General features: G+C 49.7%; 1 protein-coding gene across 2 annotated transcripts; it reads right to left on the minus strand.

Moving 5' to 3' along the window:
• Positions 1-2,020: 2,020 nt before the first annotated feature.
• Positions 2,021-16,137, minus strand: PEX5 (peroxisomal biogenesis factor 5). Of its 2 annotated transcripts, XM_055710870.1 has the most exons (16): positions 16,045-16,137; positions 15,447-15,640; positions 14,857-14,892; positions 14,550-14,682; positions 13,715-13,849; positions 12,496-12,601; positions 10,518-10,608; positions 10,064-10,180; positions 9,588-9,680; positions 9,273-9,392; positions 8,581-8,724; positions 6,413-6,483; positions 6,030-6,245; positions 5,724-5,889; positions 5,371-5,528; positions 2,021-5,011 (listed from the first exon to the last, which is right to left on the minus strand). In XM_055710870.1, exons 2-16 carry the CDS (start codon positions 15,594-15,596, stop codon positions 4,810-4,812), a joined length of 1,938 nt encoding a protein of 645 aa, XP_055566845.1. In that variant the 5' UTR covers positions 15,597-15,640; positions 16,045-16,137; the 3' UTR covers positions 2,021-4,809. The 2 variants fall into 2 exon arrangements, with proteins under 2 accessions (XP_055566845.1, XP_055566846.1); XM_055710871.1 differs by lacking the exon at positions 10,064-10,180.
• Between the last annotated feature and the right edge of the window lie 4,080 nt (positions 16,138-20,217).

Genomic DNA, 20,217 nt, shown 5'->3' on the forward strand with positions numbered 1-20,217 from the left:
TCCAGCACGTTGCTCCCTGCTGGGCTGCTGAACCCTTGCACCCCCCGTGCTGGCCTGCCCCACCCAGCACGAGTGTCACTTCTGCCTAGGAGATGTGACAGAGAAATGGAAAAGTTCCAGGAAAAAGCCTACCCACCCGGCATCAGATTTTCAGGGGATCTCTGTACCCACAACCCTTCCTAAAGCGATGGACACTTGCAGAGCTTTGAAGTTTCACACACCTCAAGTGAGGTGCTCCAAAGCTTCGGCAAACACCAGGCAACGCTCTGCCCGTACTAAGTGTAACGGTGACCGCCGAAACGTTTCTCTCATTTTTGGGGGGAGCAAGGAAGCTCATGCCTAGTGAGCGAGGCCCTGCCAGGTGGGGAAGCTGCCAGCGCCCGCTCCGACAGCTCTGCCTGGCCGGCACCTCTCGGGCTGCTCCGCACCTCAGGTGGGCAGCACTGCGCTGCTGGCAGTCCCTCCAGCACAGGCTTGCCTGCCAAAAGGGTCCTGAGCACCAGGGGCTGACTCAGAGGAGGAGAAACATGCATGGAGGAGTTGGTGGTCAGGGCCCCGAGGCAGGCTAGGGCACGAAGGGAACCCTGGCAATGCCACAGGGGAAGCAGAGAAGGTGCAGGAGCATGGGCACAGCAGCAGGGAAAGGGCTCCCTCTGGGGAGACACAGAATGCACTAGAACCGTAATATTTGCTCTCTCTTACAGTACCAGGCCACGAAGGAAGAAGTAGCAGGCTTAAAACAAAAGAGAGTAATTTGGATATCTAAACACAGTTCTTCTGTGCATCCACAGGACATTGCAGAGACCAAAAGCACCACCCGTCTTAAAAATCAAGGCACCGACAGAGAACAAATTCACCAAAGGCTATTAAACTGACACAGTTTCTGTGCCAGGCAGTCTTTAAAGCAGCAGGATCCCTAGAAAATATGAAGGTACTGTCACAGTCCACTCAGTGGACTCGTGATGGTTCGTTAACTATGATCTTGAAGCGCAAAAATCAAGGCGACCATGCCAAGGGGTTATGCTTCTATTAAACAGCACAATTTTATTGTTTGCCCGTAAAGCGGCATGCAATAGGTAGAAAGACAGAAAGTGAATAAAAGGTAAAGTAAAAAGAAAAGGAAAGAGGATTATAGCTACCACCATGGGTCCAAGGTGTCCCTATGGTCCCAGGTCCAGGCAGCATCCCACCGGTCCTTCCTATCATCGTGATCTTTGGTGGGGAAGATCTCCAAAGTTCAGTTGCTAAGAAGGCATCTTTTTATGCCAAGCAACACACCTTGCTCCTCCTCTGGTCCATGGATTGTTGCCAGTCTCTGCCTTCTCGAGCCAGGTTATCATGCATGTCCAAAGAAGAGTGCCCAAGACGTGGTTTGCCTCAGAGGTGGGTAGCTTCAGACCAGGAGTGTTTTTGTATTGTTTTCTGGTTCATTGTTATGACCACGGTTGTGATCCATCTTCTGGACAGCTGTTATGAGGCCTTATTGTAGTTGTTCCTTTCAATCCCAGGTGGCAGGGAACAGCACAGCACTCCTTGTACTGCGCAGTTCTCTTTCCCAGGGTCTTTGTGTCTTGCTGTCCATGAGGAGCACATTCCATCTCCAGGTCTCTGTTGGCAATGTTGAGACAATATTGTTCTCTTTAGACCGACTCTTACAGGTACCCACTACATGCTGGCCCTTATACCCTTTCCATGAACACCCAGTTCAGGTCACCACTCCTAGAGGACTGGAAAGGCTTCAGCACACACAGGCAGGTGAGGTAGGGGCCTGGGACCCGAAACAAGAGATCAAGGGGTGGTAACTCGAGAAAACCCAGGATCATAACAAAGCTCAGCAGCTCAAGGTGAGGAAACAGCAGTGGTAAACCAGAGTGTACGGTGGCAGCACACCCACCTTCTCGACAAGCATAAACACTAACGAGGAGCACAGTGGAGAGAGGTATAAGGATTTCAGCACATAGACTTCCATTTGCTGGTACCTTCCAGCTGCGAGTCGAGTTAAGGTCAGCACCAGGAGACAAGAGATTCTCAGATTTATTGGAAGCAGCAAATAAATAAAACACTGAAAACACAACAAGAAGCATGGGTGGAAGAACATGTACTGAACCATCCCTTTTGACTGCACCTCCAGTGCCCTGCGAAAGATCTAGTTGGGGTCCTGTAGCACCCACAGACTTGGAAAAGAACAGAGAAGGGCCTGTGGGCTCCCCTTATGCTTCTAGTGGCGACAGGCCCTGCCGCTGCTCTGTGTGCTTGGGAAAGTACAAGAGGAGAAAGTACAAAAATTGCAGAGCATGCTCATTTGTAAGGCCCTCAGCTACCTGGTCTAGCATCCAAGGCAGGCCTGTTGTGACAGGGGAGTGGATTAGGGACCCCCAAACACCCCTCACTGCCTCACCTGTGATTCTGAAATGCTCGGCACCTGCTGACCACCCCCACTGTACGACAGGGCCTGGCACCAGACGGTGTAGCTGGAAATGCAAACTAGAATCAAGGTACTTCCAGAGCCCCAGCACAAGCCTGGTTCAGAGGTGGCTGGAGGGCAGGCAAAAGGCGTGAACAGGACCCACAATCCGGATACGATCAGCCAGCTGCTGCTCCCTGCACCAACGTGCCGTTTCCAAAGACAATTTTTAACAGGACAAGGTTAGACAGGGTCCGGACAGAAGCAGCTCGGTCTTACTCAGCCCTGGGAGGCTGAAACGGGACCTCATGTCTAGGTGAAGATCTGGCCTCAGCAAAGGCAGCACACTTGCTAGGAGATGATTTAAGGTGGGGGGGAGGGAAGAAAGAACAACTTACAGGGAAAGAGAACAAATGGTGACAGCTCACTCTAGCTACAGAGACAGGAGGGGATGTGCGATAGGTAAGGACACCAAGCACAAAGCCAAGAGATCAAGCTGAATAGCAAGGGACATTGAGACAACTAGGAAATCAAGGAGAAGAGAAGCATTAATGGCATCTGAGGATGAGAAAAAGGGAAGGCCAAGCAGTGACAATGGGAGTGTGAACAGAGAGGAATGCAGTGCAGCAGAGGGGCAAAAAAAATCAGTGGCAGGGGGGACCACAGGGAACAGAGAAAGGGAGATCAGGTGGACAGCAGGTGAGGAACAGCACAGGCACTAATGTTTTCTTTTGCTGAGAAGAATCTGACAAGGATTGAGATCAGTGAAAACCAAAAGGCAGTTCTCTGACCAGGAGCAGCACGTTAGCAGGATCCAGAAGTAATGTTTCCCTTCCTTTTAGACAGCACAAGCAGCAAATCATTTATGCATGCATTGCAGCAGTTTCAGAACAGTGCATGTAGGTTTTAGTGCCACAGGGCTGGATGTGAGACACGGGAAGCTAGAATGCAGAAGACACAGCAAGAACTATTCTCTGCCCATACTTTCTGCTCCTGATTGTTACAGCAGTGAGAGAAAAACAAGCCTGTGTGGCAGAGGTAGGAAGAAACAGGTGCCTGGTGGAAGAGGAAGGGTAAGCGCTCCCTGCTGAGCCCCAGGTCTCGACTACCACAGCAGGAGGGGTCCTCAATGAGATGACAAAATGTAACACAATTTTCCCCACTGCAGAGAGCAGGAAACCTGGGGGTGGCAGGGTGGTGGTGGTGCTGTGTGTGGGGAGTGCTTCACTGATCCCTAAACCTAAGCAAGGAAAAGAAAACGCTTTTGGCACAAGGAAGCTCTCCTGCTGGCTCATAGAACTAAAGCCCAAGGCTACAGCAAAATTAGGGCCTTTGAGCTTCATTTGCATACGAGTTATCAATAAAACAAAACCTGGATCAAAAGGGGAAACAAACTCAGACTCTGATCTATCTTTTGAAAGTCAGTGGGCTTAGACTCCCAGAGTGATATACACTACCCACTGCATGCAGCTCCAGAGGCACAAAGATGTCATTTTGGCAATTTTAATTCTCCCCCCTTTATTATACAAAATACTTTACAATTAAAAAACATTTTCCCCAACAGAATCATATACAGATATTTATAATTAACAAGATTCAGTTACACACAAGATGGAGAACTTCTGCACAAAGGAAAACAATGACAGATGATCAAGTGAAAATCAAGACTTGACCCTTTCCCCACCATATTCTGGGAGGGGAGATTACATTTTTGTACTTTTATTCTTATCACATTCCCTCAAGTCTGAACTCTGGGATCTCCTCTTACCCTGATAGGGTAAGGGCCTCCACTTGTGTCCCTAGCGTAAGTAAAATATTCTGCTCTTAAAAGGTTCCTTAAAAGACACTGAGAAACTAGCATGTGGCTGTACCATGAAGCTACCAGTACCCAGAAAAGGTGACTGCGCCCCCAGTTTTCCCTAGCAACCCACATATACACACATGCAAGCACATACATGCGGAACCATGCTCAAAACCCAGAATTTTTCACCCTTTCACTAAACGGCAATCCCACCCCACCAAAGCAACCTGCACTTGAGACACATCCAGCAGGTAGTCTCTGCAGAATGGCTATTGTAAGGTCTCAGTCACGCTGGGGCATTACAGCAAATGCAGTCTGGCAAGAGAGCTGGATGTTGCCATCTTCCCACTTGGATCATCTGCCTACCAGCAGAGCGCCAGTCAGTCACGGAGGTGATAGCATGAACCGCTCAGAGATGCTCAGGGCACAACAGACAGGTAGGGGAAGTTGCACACTTCAGCGGGAGGTCCTTGAAAAAACAGTCGCCAATGATCTGCCCTACCAGAGCGAAGATATGCGTGAACCCTAGTGAACATCTTCTCTCTAAGGAAGGTCACTGCTGGGCTGGGCCAACCCTGCACTCGCAGGGGATCCCATCCCAGAGTCACTGCTGGAGGCCAAATGCCTGAAGCAGTGTGGGAAGATCACGGGCATCAGCTGCCCCATACAGGTCACTCTGCCCCAGCATGGAGAGGGCCATGCGGAGGGTGCTCCAGATGTTGTCAGACATAGCGCCTTGCTGCCCTCGCGGACCTCGGCTCTTCTGCTGCATGTGCAAAGCCTCTAAGAAGTGCTCCACAGCCTCACTGTCAACAAGAGAGCATACACATGCTTACTGGAGAAGACGGTACATCTCATACTCCCTCCCCCATTTGCTTCTGAAGTACTTCCTCTCCAAAACAGCTTCCTCCACCAGATCCTGCCCCACTCCAGAACCAGAGATCCCCCTTTTCCCTCTTAACAGAAAGCAAAGTTCAGACGGTCCCGACTCCAACTGCATCTGCATGACACAGCTCTCAGGGCAGTCCACACACTTGCTCTGCTCTCCTATGCCAAGGGAAGGCTGCAAGCAACGTGGCACTGCCCTAGGGATCTGTCACAGTCTCTCTCCCACAAACATATGCACACCCATGGCTTACAGCAGATCTGCCCACCCTGTGCTCACCGGTGGGCACCTAAGTTGATGCAACTAATGCCCAAGTTGTAGCGAGAGCGGATGTATCCTGGCTGGAGCTCCAGTGCCCGACGATACGCAGCCACAGCTTCCTCACTCCGGTTCCCATTGGCCAGGGTGGCACCAAGCTTGTTCCATAGAAGATGGTCCTGCAGGAGAGGGCAGGGAGAAAGGGCTGAGATAAACTGGAATTTTTTAAGCTCCAAGTCAGCCCCCTCCCTTCCCCATGTGTCTATCTTATTCCTTCACTCCAAAAGCATACCTCATACAAGCAGCACCTCCCCCCAGACCTTCACCCATAAACCTCCAGGTACCTCCAGCATCCACAGTCCGCACTTTCTTACATTGGGGCGCACACTGAGCGCAGCACTGAAGCAATCCACAGCCTTCTCATACTCGCCACTAAGGTTGAAAAGGACACCCAGGCCGCACTGAACATCAGGATCGACAGTTGAGGGGTTGCTGCGCACAGCTGCTAGGAACAGCTCTTTCACCTCCACAAAGAGCGAGCTGGAAAAGCACAGAACAAGGATATTGGTGTGCTGTGGAGAGAGCTGGCCTTGGGTTGCTCCCTCTGCTCCTGCCTGGGCCAGTCCCAACCCTCCAAGAAGCCTGTCAGCTGAAGGCTGAAATTTGTAACCCTAACTCACTCAGATAGTAGAGAACCTAGGACACGCTTGGAAGGTCCCAGGTTTGTCCCCGAGACACTCTCCTCCACCTCCTTCTCCAGCAGGTGGGCATAGTCCGGCTTATGGCGTAGCCAGTCCCGCAGGGTCTCACATGCCTGCTTCTGCAAGGACTCGTTGGTGAAGCTGACTGCTAAAGCCATAAGTGCCGTGAGGTTCCCAGGCTGCAATTCCAAGCACCTGCAGTTCAAAGACAGACAAGTGAATACAGTATTAAATCCACCTGGGAGACACCCAGATACAGGAGGTATCACAACCAAGACAGAGCACACCACGCTAGCCATATGGTTCTTGTGGCACCATGCTAGACAAGGAGTCACACTCAAAAGCTCTTCGGCAACACTCACTGTCTGAGAGCACTGATTGCCAAAAGCTCCTGTTCATTCTCTGCTTGGGTGGTTCCCAGATATTGCCAGGCCTGGAAGAGACAGAGATGCACAAAGTCAGACTTCACATAGAGAGAAAAAGCTGGGCTGATAAACCACGGACACAGAGATTAAATCCACCATATTATCCTGCACGTTTTCAGCGCGAGACCAAGTATATGCAAGTATACACTAGCCACAGATATGAAGTTTCTCTTGAAAGACATATAGACTTTATGGCACGTAGGTCCTCAAGGCCAATAAAACTGGCACTGTTATAGTGAAAAGAAGCAAATGTCTACCTGGAGCTCTATCGAAGCTCTGCCAAGTTTGATGGCAGTTTTACACTTTGAAGTCACAGCACCTCCACTTTTAACTTCTAACTGTGGTCACATTGCAGAGGAAGGAGGGAAAAGTAGATCTCTTATTTCCCCAAGAACAAAATGGCATTGTAACAGTGCTAATAATAAGGGGACCCCCAAGGCAGGCAGCTGCATATACTTGTGCAGCGGTCCACTAGCAAGTGACAATCTTGGCGAGTTGACCATCAGACCTGAAAGTAGAAGCACTGCCATTTTACTGAATCTTCAGTCATCACGAGATCAGTACATGAAAGTCACTTCCATCTCCAGGCTGCTGACATAGGGAATATTTAATTAAGGCACTAAATCCAAAGTACCTATTCACTTTATGTACATTAACTACACCCCTTGCTCAAAAATAGGCTAGACAGTTGGCGGGACTGTCAGCTTGAAGTACCCGCATTTTGAACACAGGTCACAAAATGCAGTATCCTGCTGTCTCAAGGAAGGCAATTTTTCATTAGCAAAGAGGCAATCCACTGCCTCAAATACCTCACCATATAGCTAGCTGCAACTCAGGAAGAGCTGACCAGTGATAACTGCACAGTGTTCTGCAGGCAGAAGAGCTGAGATTCAAGGTAAAATTGTGATTTGGACTAAAGCAACCATGACATTTCCTTCAGAGCAATTAATTGTTCAAGCCTATTTGATCACTATATCATTTGTGAAGTCTTGACTTCTCCTGTATTTTCTGCAGAGTTACAGTAGAAGTATTCAACATGTTTTCAATACAGCTAGCCAGAAGTTTTCTTCCCCTAAAGTTTTACCTCTCTCCCTATTATGCTCAGCCTGCAGTCTATGCTGCCTATGAGAAGAGAGTGACAATTCTAAAGGAACATTGGCCACACCTTTTGACCACTTTAAAGCTAAGGTAGATCTTCAAAACCTTTGTTTACTTTTCACCTACTCCCAGTACCCCAGAAAGTTAGATGCCCATATTCCCAGAAGCCAATAAGCTCTGTTCCGAGAGGTTACCCATCTAAGCCTCAGGATTAACAAATTATGTTATTTCCAGTCATATACAATTAGCAGGGCTTGATTCAGACACACCGAGAATTCAGCATCCCTGTGTCCATGAAGCAGGGACTCCAGAAATGGCCAACATGGGTGTATTTGCATTCTTCCTCTTCCTGCTGAGAATGTCCACATCCTCTACCTCTGGAGAAAGGCGCACAGACTACTCTATTTCTCAACCCATCTTGCAGAAGCTGAAGTACTTTATGGAAATAAGTATTCACTGAATTAGGAGCTGGAAACTTGTCTTCAATATAAAAATCATTCTCTGGCCCACAGCTTCAATGGATGACTGAAGACATCCAAGCCATCTCCCTCAACACTTTCAAGTTACATCCTCTCCTGGCACGTAGATGGAAGACCTGGCCAGGACCTCTAGTCTAATGAGCTGTGCAGGATTAGTCTTTAATACGGATATTGAGAGCCGTTATCTCCCATAATCACCTCCAAAGTTGCAATGACAAAGACTTCCACAGAAGCTACTTAAGAGACAAGAACTCTTTGTCTTGGCCCCATGCACAGCCCCACGTGCACCAAAGATTTCACACAACTCTGACTTGCAGGCTTTGTGACCTCCTCGCCCACAGCCCTCCTGGGAATTCACATACATCAGCTACAAACTCAGAGCCACAGAAAAATTACATGTTTCATACACCCTGCACAGCTCGTAACACGGAAGTGAGATTTCTACACACCCCCTGACACCTCACCTCAAGAGAAGGATTCAAGTAGCAGGACACCTGGCCAAGGCCTGTTGTCTCTGCTCTCACTCACCTCCATGTGATCGGGTTTCTGCTGCACTGCAGCCTCAAAGAGCAAGACAGCATTGGGGAGGTCACCTTCCTCCAAGCGCTTCTGCCCCTCTTCAAACGCATCTGGATGATCCCTCATGGGATTATCTTCCTCAAACTGGTAACCCTAGCAGGGAAGACAGATGCTAAGCATAGGAGACAGGCTTAGGGAGAAAAGCACTCTCTACAGTACGGTGCAGTCTAGTCTTGGTGCATCAGAAACACCCAGACTGGTGTTTCTAGCCAGCTCCTTGTCCTCTACGCTGATTTTTAGCGGATCAGAGAACAGTGGCTTTTCTTCCTGCCTGCTCTGTGCTGAAAAATTCCCCCAAACCAGACCTGGAATAAGTTGCAACAGAGACTAAACATTTAGTGTGTGTCCTATCAGCTTGAGAGAGTAAGCAACAACACTTGCACTCATTGCAAAGAACCCCAGCATTCACTAGTATTTGGTGCAAGACAAGGACTATACAGCATTTGCAGGCAAGCACAGGTATTTGTTTAACCCCTAGCTGATCTGGCATGAGGGTACAAGTGACGGCAGAAGATCAATGCAAGAAGGAATCCTAGCAGCATTTGGGGCCTGTGGAGCTCACCCGCAAGGAAGACATACTGCCAGTCTCCTTGAGGCCGTCCACCACAGTGCTGGGACCAAGAGACCCCCTTCTCTATTACCTTGTCATATGAGGAGGAACTGAGGTCTTCATAATCAGAGAGCCAAGGGTGAGCCTCTGCATCTCTCTTGGCCATCTCCTCCCATTCCACCTGGAGTTTGTCCCAGAAGTCCACATCTGACTGAAGGGGAGAACAGAACATGACTAGAGTATCTCACATGACTAGAGTATCTCAACCATAAATTCAGCTCTACAGACATCCCAGGGAACACCGTCTTAAATGTTTTTAGTCATCCTCACAACTTGCAAAGGAGAGAGGTAACTCTACCATGGGCTCTCAGTTGGTACCCCAGCCCTCCGCCTCCATCAGTTTTACCTCCACAGCAGTCTTGGCCTGCTCAAATTCCGTATCAAGAGTTGACATGTTCCCAGATCGCGCAAATTGATCCACCCAGGCATCAGATGCCCCCTGGGAGGTTGGAAACAGAAACACACTTTTCTTTTTAGAATTTGGCAACATCAGGGCACATCCCAAAACAGCAAGAGGGTCGGTGATGACCGCTCCTCCCCATCAGCAAGAACTGATGGCCTATGAAGTGGAAAAGCATTCATTTGGGTATCCCATTCCTCCCAGGTGCTACAGGAGACAAGAGAACTCACGCTGCCCAAACACCTTCCCAGCTCCTGGCTAGACTCTGCTAAGAAGAGCCCAACAGCCCCCCCCTTGCCTCCCCCAACCTAACCATTAGTAGAGCGCTGCTGAGAGCTGGACTTGCCATTCTCCCTTGCTCCCAGGCTGCGCTGTGGCAAAAAGCTTTCCTCCTTCAGAGCACACAGGGCTGGGGCTCCTACCTGCTGCTGTATAAACTCAGCTGCCCATTGCTCTGCCTGATCTTGGTCTCTGTGGGTCACCTGATTAGCTTCGATCGATACCCTCCCATCTCCGATCTGGCGGACAAACTTTAGGAACTGTGGCAGAGAAATGAAACAAGGGTGGAGCTGGGCAGACGCTTTGCCAACAAGCCCTCTGCCCACACCCGCCTTCCTTCACTAAGAGGACTTCTCTCTGCAAAGTGAGCACAAAAGGCCCGAAAAGGTGGAAAGGACAGGACTTCACCAGAGTCATGTGGCAGAGACTGACAATATCTAAGAGCAGATTGTGGAGTTCAACTTCTAGGAATCGGGGAAGAAATGGAAACATGGGACAGCAGGAGGTTTTATTCCTTTACTGCTTTCCCCCTTCTCAATTCCCCACACCCCTTATTCACCCTAGCTACCTGTGAGCCTCAGTCAGGGAATTGCTCACCTCAGAATTCTTGAGTTTTGGATCATCCACTTCAGAGAGGAAATCACGAACAGTTTTCTTAAGATCATCCTCAGGCTGATATTCCTCATACCTGCGTTCAGAGGCAGTAAAAGGGAAAGAGATAAGTCTGATACCAGGCAACAGTGAACTGTTTCACTAACAACAGTCTACACAATGGGCCAGACAACAGTACTGAGGGATACTACCCCTCCTCAAAGACTCTGGGGTTCTCCTAAGTGATTCAATACCTTTATCCACCTGTAAAAATTCAAAACTGCTCCAAGGTTAACTATGCAAGTGACTGACACAAAGAGTAGCAGAATTAAACAACTACAGTGACAGCACAGTTCTGCAGAACTGTCTGGATTCCTTGGCAAGCTCACATGCTATCAGACATTGCGAGTTTTAGCACTACACCAGAAACAAGGTCATCTGTCTAGGAACAAAGAAAGTAGGTCGTGCTCATGGAAGAGGAACAGTGCCTTGGAAAAGCATCAGCTCCGCAGAGGATTGAGGGCTCACAGTAAGCACACAACTCAATGTGCTGTCTGGCTTACAGCAGGATAGCACCAGTTCCAGGTGTTACCACTACATTCAGTCTCGGTGAAGTCTTTGGATCTGGCAGCAATAACTGAGGAATGTCCATATTTTCAGAAAGGTATTGTTACAGATCTGCTAATAAGTTAGAATTAATTGACTTTATTTGATTTTATAAAATCATTTGGAATAAAAGATGTATTTTAATGAAACTTGTAGATGCACAGTAAAAGCTGCTATGAAATCCTTTGTACAGCCCTGTACCAAGGCCAGAAGAATGGGCTAGAATCATTGTTTAAAACTTAGGTAACAAATTTGGGATTTTACAGATTTCTTTGTACTTGACTAGTCTTCTGTATGTAGAAAGCGTATTGAAATGTCAGAATATAGAATTAATGGGAGCTGGGGAGAGTCAACTGGAACAATTTGTAGTTACCTGCCAAGAAACCGTGAACTTTAGTAAAAGGTAATTCCAGCAGGGGGAGATCGTGACCACTGACTCATATACCACCTACCCAAATCGTACCCCAGACCCATTTCTGGACCTTTCTAACCTTTACTGCACAGAATCGGATATGGGAGGACAGTATGTTAATGATTTTTGGGAAGTATTATGATTATGCATGAATACTCAATGAATATGTATGAATAAGTTCTATATATGATGTATGATTTTGAAGCTTGGTGTGCGTTGATCATGAGGAGACTCACTCTCGCACCCGGCCATCAATAAAGAAGTGTCTGCTTATCTGCATCTCATTGGTGTCGATAAGTTCTTCATTCTGAGATTTCGGTAACAGTATCAGAAAAGGCAAAAGCCAGGAGGAAGGAGAATCCAAATATGCAAAAATCTCTTTTAGGGAAAGACCTAAGCAGCCCAAAACGCTTGCTTGTGTTTTGCTGCTTTAATTGAAAAACATGACTGTAGTCAACAGGTACCTATACAAAGATCTGAAGTAGCAGACTGTCCTTTAAACTACCACACAAAACCACATGAAAATAATGTCTGGAAGGCTGAATCTAGAAACAGGCAGAGGATGTGGTTGGTCAGATAGGTAGAATAAAGTGATGAAAGTTTACAGTACTAGTCGAGTCTAGCACTTGAGATCTCTAAATCTAAAAGAGTACCTGTTGTGGAAAAAAGTTCTGCCTGAACTCTCTTGAAATCACTTTAAGGATCTTTGCATTAGGCATGAGATTAAGTTAGCCTACATGATCACAGTATCTTCCTGGAACTAGAAAATAGAAAAGCTAGGACATCTTAAACACTTCAGTCTCCAAGCATAGTTTCCTCCTTTCTCTGAAACCAAAGGCCTGAGAACATCAATCTGTGTTACACAATTCAAGAGCATTCAGGTCACAGCAGATTTCTGTCACCTATCCAGACTTCACCCACCCAAGGGCCTAACAGCAATAACTAGTTTTGAGAAGACAAACTCACCATTTATCTGCCAAAGACTGGTCTTCCGATTCCCCAAGCCACAGTTTCTCCTCTGACTGCTCCAGATATTCTTCTGCCCACTTGGCAGGAGACACAGACAGTGGATCTACATAGGACATCAGGAAGAATGGGGGGGAAGAGTAAGATAGGTAGACCATTACTCATATTCACTTTAGATTTTGTGCTCTCCACTTCACACAGTTAGCTAACATACAGAAGGACCTCTTCAAAGAAAGACTGTTTAAGCTTGTTTCTTCTAACTCTGTATATTCTGATCTAAAGATCAAGCCTGAGGTTCAGGCTGTGTATTAATACAGATGTCACTGCGGTGCCAATAACCTCATGATTCTCTACTTTAATTTCACAACTTATTTGTCTGCTCCACATGGGACACTATGTAGGTCAAGAAAATTAGCAATGCATTATGAATCTCTGTCAAAAGCACAGCCTACAAAGCACTAGGTTTTTATCAGAATTTTCTCAAAGACCTTTGTAAATGCTGATTTATATTCCCAGAAGCCTAAAGTGCAAAGGTCAAAGGATAGGACGACCTGGCTCTCATTGGTGCAGTAGCCACTCCTGGAGAAGAGAAGAGCATCTATTAAATTCTTACTGATAACTTCCAGATGAGGTTGTGAATGACAAAAGGACCCTATTTCCAGCCCCAGCTCTATACACAATGCAGGATGGCTTTTACACTGCTGGCTTGCTTGAACCAGCAGGTTTAACCTTTGGGCCAGAAACATTTCTTTTGCTCGTTTCCCAGATGCAACATCCCTCCACCTCCCTGAAACTGACAAAAGGTATTGGGCCAAAGCACACTAAACAAGATTTACCTTTGTACCAAAGGCAAATTTAGCCTTGGGATAGGGAATTAGAAAAATATGTAAGCAAGAAGCAGTATCAGACCATCTCCAGAATCTGCATTGGTTGAACCACAGCTTGAATAGCTTGCTTCTCCTAAATTCTCCAAGTAAGCTAAACTAAGAACAAAAGACCCTTATACTTGAATAAAAGCTTCCACACCACACTGTTCACAATTCGGCTAAACCATCACGAAGTAGCTTCCCCCGCTGCCGCCCCCCATTAAAGCTGCTACAGCAAACACTGACTGCTGGGCTCAAAGCACTACTCCAGTTTCACATTCAGTAACTCTCCACTATACACAGGCATGTGACTGGGCAGCATCTTGACAGAAATTCCAAAAGGGACCCTCCACCTGTCACTTCAGCGATGAACTCCTGTGACCAGTCAGCCTCGTTGTAATCTGAAGAGACATCACCAGCACTATCTGCTGTAGCCAAGAATTCCTGGGTCCAGTTTTCAGACAGTGCCAGGGCTGCCACACCTGGAGCTACAAGAATTAAAAAGAACAGAAGTGAGGACTGGAGAACTCAAAGGCATCATTTAAGTGTTCCAGGCTCACCCTCATCATCTCTGATCTTTCTCTTTGGTAGAATAAAATCACAGAAAGATTCCGCTCAGAAGGAACCTCTGGGCAGCTTCTCACAGCAGGTTAACACTAAAGCTAGAGATTAGGTTGCTCAGGGCATTCATCAGGTAACTTCTGAACTTGTCCAAAGCTGGCAGTTCTCCAGCCTCCCTGGGCACCTGTTCCAGTACTGAACCATTCCAGTACTTCCCTCTCCAAGGGAAGAAACATTTCCTTACATCCAGCCAGATCCCCTTTCTGCACATTGTGTCTGTTGCCCCTTGCCCTTTTGCTGTGTATCACTGCAAAGATCTTGGCTGCAGCTGCTGAAGACAGCAACTAGACACCCTACCACCCACCCACCCTACCCCTTCGGCTCTTCTTCCTGAGGCTGAACAAACCCAGTCCCCTCAGTCTTTCCTCTTACACTGCGTATCCCAGCCCCTGAACACCTTACTGACTGTCCACTGGACTCGTTCCAGTATGTCAGTGCACTGGGAAGCCTAAATCTGGAAACAATACTCCAGATACTCCAGCTGAATAGATGGGAACCACCCTGCTAGGAGCTTAACCGTAACACTAATATCTTTTCCAGCTTTCCACCTACTCTAGCTACACTTACCTCGCTGAGGGGCCTGTCGGAAGCTTGACTGTTCAATCTCTTGCATCTCAGCCAACAGGTCATCCATCTTAAACGTCTGGGGTGCACGGGACAGTAAAGGGGCATTCTGCTCTTGCAGGAACTCTCCAACCAGCTGCCAAAGACAGAGGTGGATTACAAACACTGCGTAGAAGATGAATGGGCAGAACCGTGGAAGATGAGAGAGAAATCAGTTTGTCAGAAGGGAAGATTAATACCAGGTACAGAGAAAAACATCAAACAGTATTGGTGAGAAAAACAGTAAGAAGATGCACCAATCTGTTCTTACCTCATCTTCGGTGGCCACTCCCAGGGGTTTGGATATCTACAGGGAATAGAGTGCAATTATCCCAACAGCTTTAACCCCGTACCCCTCTCCACATGCACACCCCATGACCCTGCTTAGTTTACATCTTCCTCTTCCATGAGCTTAGGGCTGTCAGCATTCTTGTGCATTAGCTGCCAGCCTACGTATGAGCTAAAGGAGCAGGAATACCTCGAGTGAGGTTGTCCAGCTCCTCTCCCAGCACCTTCTGGGTCAGAGCCTGCAGCAGCCAGGTGCACGGCTCGCCACCATGACCAGCACCCCCCTGCTGCCCACAGACGCACCTTCCACAACAGGCCCTGGCCTCACAGCCCCCCACAAGCCAAGTGACCCCACGGCACCTTCTCCCAGAAGAAAAACCACCACTGGCACCTCCCTGCACTAACAGCCCCCCACCACCGCCCACCCCACGGCCCCCATCCCCTGCTGGCCGACACAGCCGCAGGCAGGCCCCGCACCCAGGCCCCCGGACCCCCTCTCCGCCGTACCCGGACCCCGCTCTCCCGCACCCGAGCCCCCGGACCCCCGCTCCCCGCCAGAGGGGCAGCACTCACGGCCGCAGCAGCGGGCGCGCCGGGGGGCCAGGCTAGCGGCCCCTGGAGCCCCTCCTGCTGCAAGGCTTTATCCTGGGTGAAGTGCCCGGCCAGCTTCATCAGGGGGTTGGAGCCCCCGCACTCCGGCTCCACCAGCTCCCTCATGGCCATGGCACCAGGCAGGGGGAGAGTGTCCGCGCCGAACCCCGCCTGGCCTGCACACACAGCAGGTCAGCGCCGCCACCGCAGCCCCGGCGGGGCAGGGAGGCCGCCCCCCCCAGCCCAGAGGCGCCGCCGCCGGGCCGGACCCCTCAGGCGGCGGCCTGGCCCCGAGACACGCCGCCAGCCCGCCCGCCCGCCGGCCCCCGCGGCCGGGAGGACCCTCCGCCCCCGGGAGCGGGACACCCCCTGCTCCCCCCCCAGCCCCGGCCCCCGCCCGCCACCAGGCCAGGACAGCCGCTCGCCAGGACGGCAAGGCCGCGGCCCGCCCAGCGAGCCCCGTGCGCCCCCGGCCGCCCCCCCCGCAGCCCCCCCAGCGGCGGGACCAGGGGCCGGGCGGGCGGAGGGGCCGGGGGAGCGAGGGGGCGGCGCGGCAAGACCCCCCCGCCCGGTGCCGTACCTGGCGCTGCCAGGGCTCACAGTGCTGCCGGGCCGGGGGCGGGGCTAGCCCTTAAAGGGCCAGGCGCCCCAGCGCCGCCGCACAGCGCCTTAAAGGGGCAGAGTCCCTGGGGCTGCCGGTCTCTAGGGGAGTGCCCGGCCACCCACCGTGTCGCCCACGCCCCCGGTGGCCGCGCGGCCTCCCCGGGAGCGCGGTGCGTGCACGCAGCCCATGGGCACCCGTGCTGCTCCGCCATTGCGCGGTGTCACCAGTGACTGGGTGGTGCCGGGTCAGAGCCTGGCGCCGGCCGGGCTCGGCTGAACCGCGCTCGGTGGAGCTGCCAGGTTCGGTAAACGTGGTGGGGCGGTTTTCACACCGAGGGGAGTTGCAGCCCATCCTGCAGCGGGTGCGGAGCTGCGTCCCACCCGGCTCACTGCAAAGGCGTGTGGAGAACGGGGGTCCCGCAGCGCGTGTAACACGCGTGTACCCGGCCGACGGACCGCTGTTGTTCTGTGCTTCGGGTCACTGGAACGTTGAGGCTGGCGGTAGCAGGCTGAGCGCCTGCACTTAGCCGAGAAGTACGCGATGGCTTCAGACCAGCCACAGAAATGCCAGCTCCTCTACAGCCTTCCTCCTTCTTACATGTGTGATTCCAAGGGAAGAGCCAGCCACCTGGAAAACTGGAGCTCATTCATGTACAGCCTCTAAAAGAGAGGGTAAAGCACAAGAAGGCGTGACAGGTACTGCCTCCTGTGACGTTAGGGTGCTAGAAATCAGTGGTTTGCAGAATCAAATCCCATCTCCTTTTCAAAAGGAATATGGTCCTCTGTAGCGTTCCCTCCAGACTTGCCAGATGCAGTTACCTGTCCAAAACCTGATGTCTGGTGCTGTTTTAGACACCATTCCTTGGCAGCAAGTCTTCCTACTGCTCTCCTTGCAGCTTTGAAACTCATCAGACACCTACAGCCAGGTCTGTGCTAGCAAGTAGCATGGCTGAACAGGAGGAAAACTTTGAAGTGATAAAGTTGGGTCTGGAAATCCACTACCCACACCAAACGCATTTGGGGAGCTTCAGATTATGTCTTCCCTGGTGCCATGGGCTGAACGCCACTTTGTGGCTGGAACACTGGAGGAGTGCTGCCGTGTCCAGCATGCCTGCTCGCTCCCCACCACCTGAAAGCAATCTCGATTGCACGCCAACACTGCTCTGCCATACAGACCAAATCCCAGCAAGTGGGGACCGCTGGCAGGTCCACTTGGAAAGCGCACTTCGGGCATCCATTCAGCCACCAATATGCCAGCACCCTACATCTAGCAGGCAGCTGCACTGAGATGGTGACACTTGAAAAGACATTTACATAAGCACTCTTGGAGACTGAGGCTGCCCATGCTGCCTAATGCTGGCACGATACACTGACATTGCTCCCTACCCGCCTGTAAGTTGCAGTCATCCTAGGACTATGAGTACACTAACCCAACCCTCCCAGAATGAAGCCCCTGCAATGACAAACAAGACTCACTACTACCAAATACACTCGGTGTGATCAAGACCACCTGAAGACAGAGGGAGGAGGCTTTTTGCCAGAATCCCAAATTACTTTCAAGAAGTACAGACGGACAGTGCTGCTGCTAGGAAAAACAATAGACTGCACAAAGGCATGGAGAAGGGGAGTGTAGGGATTGAGATAAGGCATGGGCAGAAGTCCAAAAGCTGTCAGAGCCTGAGCAGTGAAGCAGTCAAGGGGAAGCAGTTTTGATTTATAAATGTTTGTATCAGGATCTTGGGTATATGCCTATGACACCAGCCTAGGATACCAGTCCAGCCTGGCCTACTGGTTCAGGACATGGACCCTGAAAGACTGCTCTGTAAAAAGTCCTCACAGCCTCCTGTCTTCAATCTGAGCAGCAAGGACACAGGGAATGCACCCAGGGTCACTGCTGCTGCCTGCAGGGACAAGGCACACCAAAGAAAAATGTATCCTCTTTTCTCTTCCCCTCTTTCTTTTCTCCTGGGAAGACAGTGCCTTTTCCTTGACCCTTGGCTGCCTTCAGGCTCGCCAAGATTCTCGCAAAGCAGCGCTCATCATTGAACCATTCCAACATTAAGCAATCCTTTGATCTACTCAAAATGTCATGGTATCACTCACACCAGCCTGAAGACAGCCTGTAGAAGGCCTTCAGAAAGCATCTTCCATGGCTCAGTCAGTTTGCCATTGCTTCAGAGTGAGGCATGGGTGCCCCTTCACCTGAAGGTACAGAAAGAGACCTTGCAAAGTGAGACTTAGAAAGGTCTTAGACCCAGAGCAAAGGAGGCAGAAGGAAAAGCTGGATGGCCCCATTTATCCCTTACACTCCCAAAGTCCCGAAAGGCTGTGATGCAACTAAAGGCATCAGAGGTGGCAGTGGTGGCAGAGCATCCAGGACAACCACAGCTATAGCTCCTGGTGGTTAAGTATCCTCCTGAGGCTACAAATATTTCTGTTTCCAGGTAGAAAGCAAAGGATCTGATCTAAAGTCATCAGGAAAGGGAGCAAAGTCAGTGGACCCTTGCATGTGAAGCGTAAATATTTTGGCAGTGAGAACTGAAATACCAGAGGGCCTCAATAACTCTTGGGCAGGTGAGAAAAGCACATTGAACAGTTCCCAAAAAGATTGTTCCAGGCTCTGCATCCTTCAGCCAGCCTGGTGTGATGGTGGCCAGTACTCTGCTGAAGGTCCTGGCCTAAGGGGGACCAGTGACAAATGGAGGCCTCTGCCTGGCTATTCCCATTCTGACTTTGCAAAATCCATGATTTCTTTCTAAGCACAGAACTTTGCACTTGCTTGTATTAAATGGTGTTCTGCTCTTTCAGGCCACTTCTCCCTTAGATCAAGATCATTTGAATACTAATCCTGTCTTCCAAACACATTGCAACCCCAACTGCAGGTTAGCGTTGTCTGCAAATTTAATAAGCACGCTTTCCACTGTATAAATCACTGAATAAACTATTAGCACCATGCTGAGAACAGATCTCTGCAGGATTCCTTCCTGTTACTTTTCTTCAAATAGAGAGCATAGCACTGAAAAACAATCTTGGAGTTTTCTAATCAGCATCACACTCTCCTAACAGCGATTTCAGTAGCTCCAGTTTCCCATGTTTCATAGCTTGTTTGTAAGACTGTCAGAGGAAACAGAATAAAAATCCTTATTGAAGGCAAAATATGTGACATCTTTTGTTACATCCTCACGCACCAGGCCTGTTAGCCTGCTGGGAAAGATTGGTTTGACTCTTTTTTCAGCATATGGAAGATGTGGGTTGTCTACTGAATGTTTGTTCGTTCCAGTATCACAGGCAATAAAGTAATGCTGGCTGGCCAGTAATTCCTCAGATCCTTTCTTTCTTTCTTTTTTTTTTTTTTAATAGCCAATATGTTTGGCCTTTTCCAGTCTTCTGAAACTCTCCATTCTCTAGAGCTCTCAAAGATTACTGCCAGTGGGCCTGACGTTGGGTCAGCGAGTTCTCCAGCCATGATAGAATTAATTTCATCAAGCCTAGCTGGTCTGAAAGCATTGACTTTCCCTAAGTGCTTCGAAATCTGGAATGATTTTTACCCACTTGTCATTGGTGCTATTTAAGGTATTCACCCATCCATCGTCACAGCAAAGGCAAGTGAAAAATACTCGCAACTTTTTGGTATCTTTGGTCAATTTTCCATTACACTGACCAGAAGGCCAATCCTTTCACTGGTCTTCCCCTCGCTGACAAGCACTACTGGTGGGCTGATAGTTCTTTTCTTCTCCACCACAGGTAAGGTAATTATTAATTTCCCCTTTGAAGTATCTTTTTTCACACTTGAAGTCAGTTGCCACATCTCCCTCAGTTGCCCCTTCCCCAGAGCACACACACAGGTTTTCCAGCCCTCCTGCCTGGCTGGTGCAGGCAAGTTGCTCCCCTCTGTGGGTTCACTCCCCCATGTTTGCTTGTTCTGTCGCAGAATGGTACCCAAATGGGACACTCAGCCCAGTGTCACTTGATGCAGTGACTGAAGCTACAGTAGCACAGAGCTGATCTGACAGCTTATTTCAGCTGACCTACAGGCTGTCCTTCCGGCCATACAGCCCGCTCTGTGTGTGCGCCTGTTGGCAACAGCACAACGTTGATATACATTCCGCTTTTTTCCAAGGAAGGTGATATTCTGTGACCTATAGTGCCA

The sequence above is a fragment of the Falco cherrug genome, chromosome 5 (genome assembly GCF_023634085.1).
Source record: "Falco cherrug isolate bFalChe1 chromosome 5, bFalChe1.pri, whole genome shotgun sequence".
NCBI lineage: Eukaryota > Metazoa > Chordata > Aves > Falconiformes > Falconidae > Falco > Falco cherrug.

Coding starts and splice junctions, on each gene's coding strand:
- PEX5 (XM_055710870.1), bottom strand. CDS start 15,596: ATGGCCATGAGGGAGCTGGTGGAGCCGGAGTGCGGGGGCTCCAACCCC. Junction 12,602..13,714: donor GTTCATCGCTGAAGTGACAG/GTGGAGGGTCCC, acceptor TGTCCTATGTAG/ATCCACTGTCTGTGTCTCCT. Junction 5,890..6,029: donor CTAGGTTCTCTACTATCTGA/GTGAGTTAGGGT, acceptor GTGCTTTTCCAG/CTCGCTCTTTGTGGAGGTGA.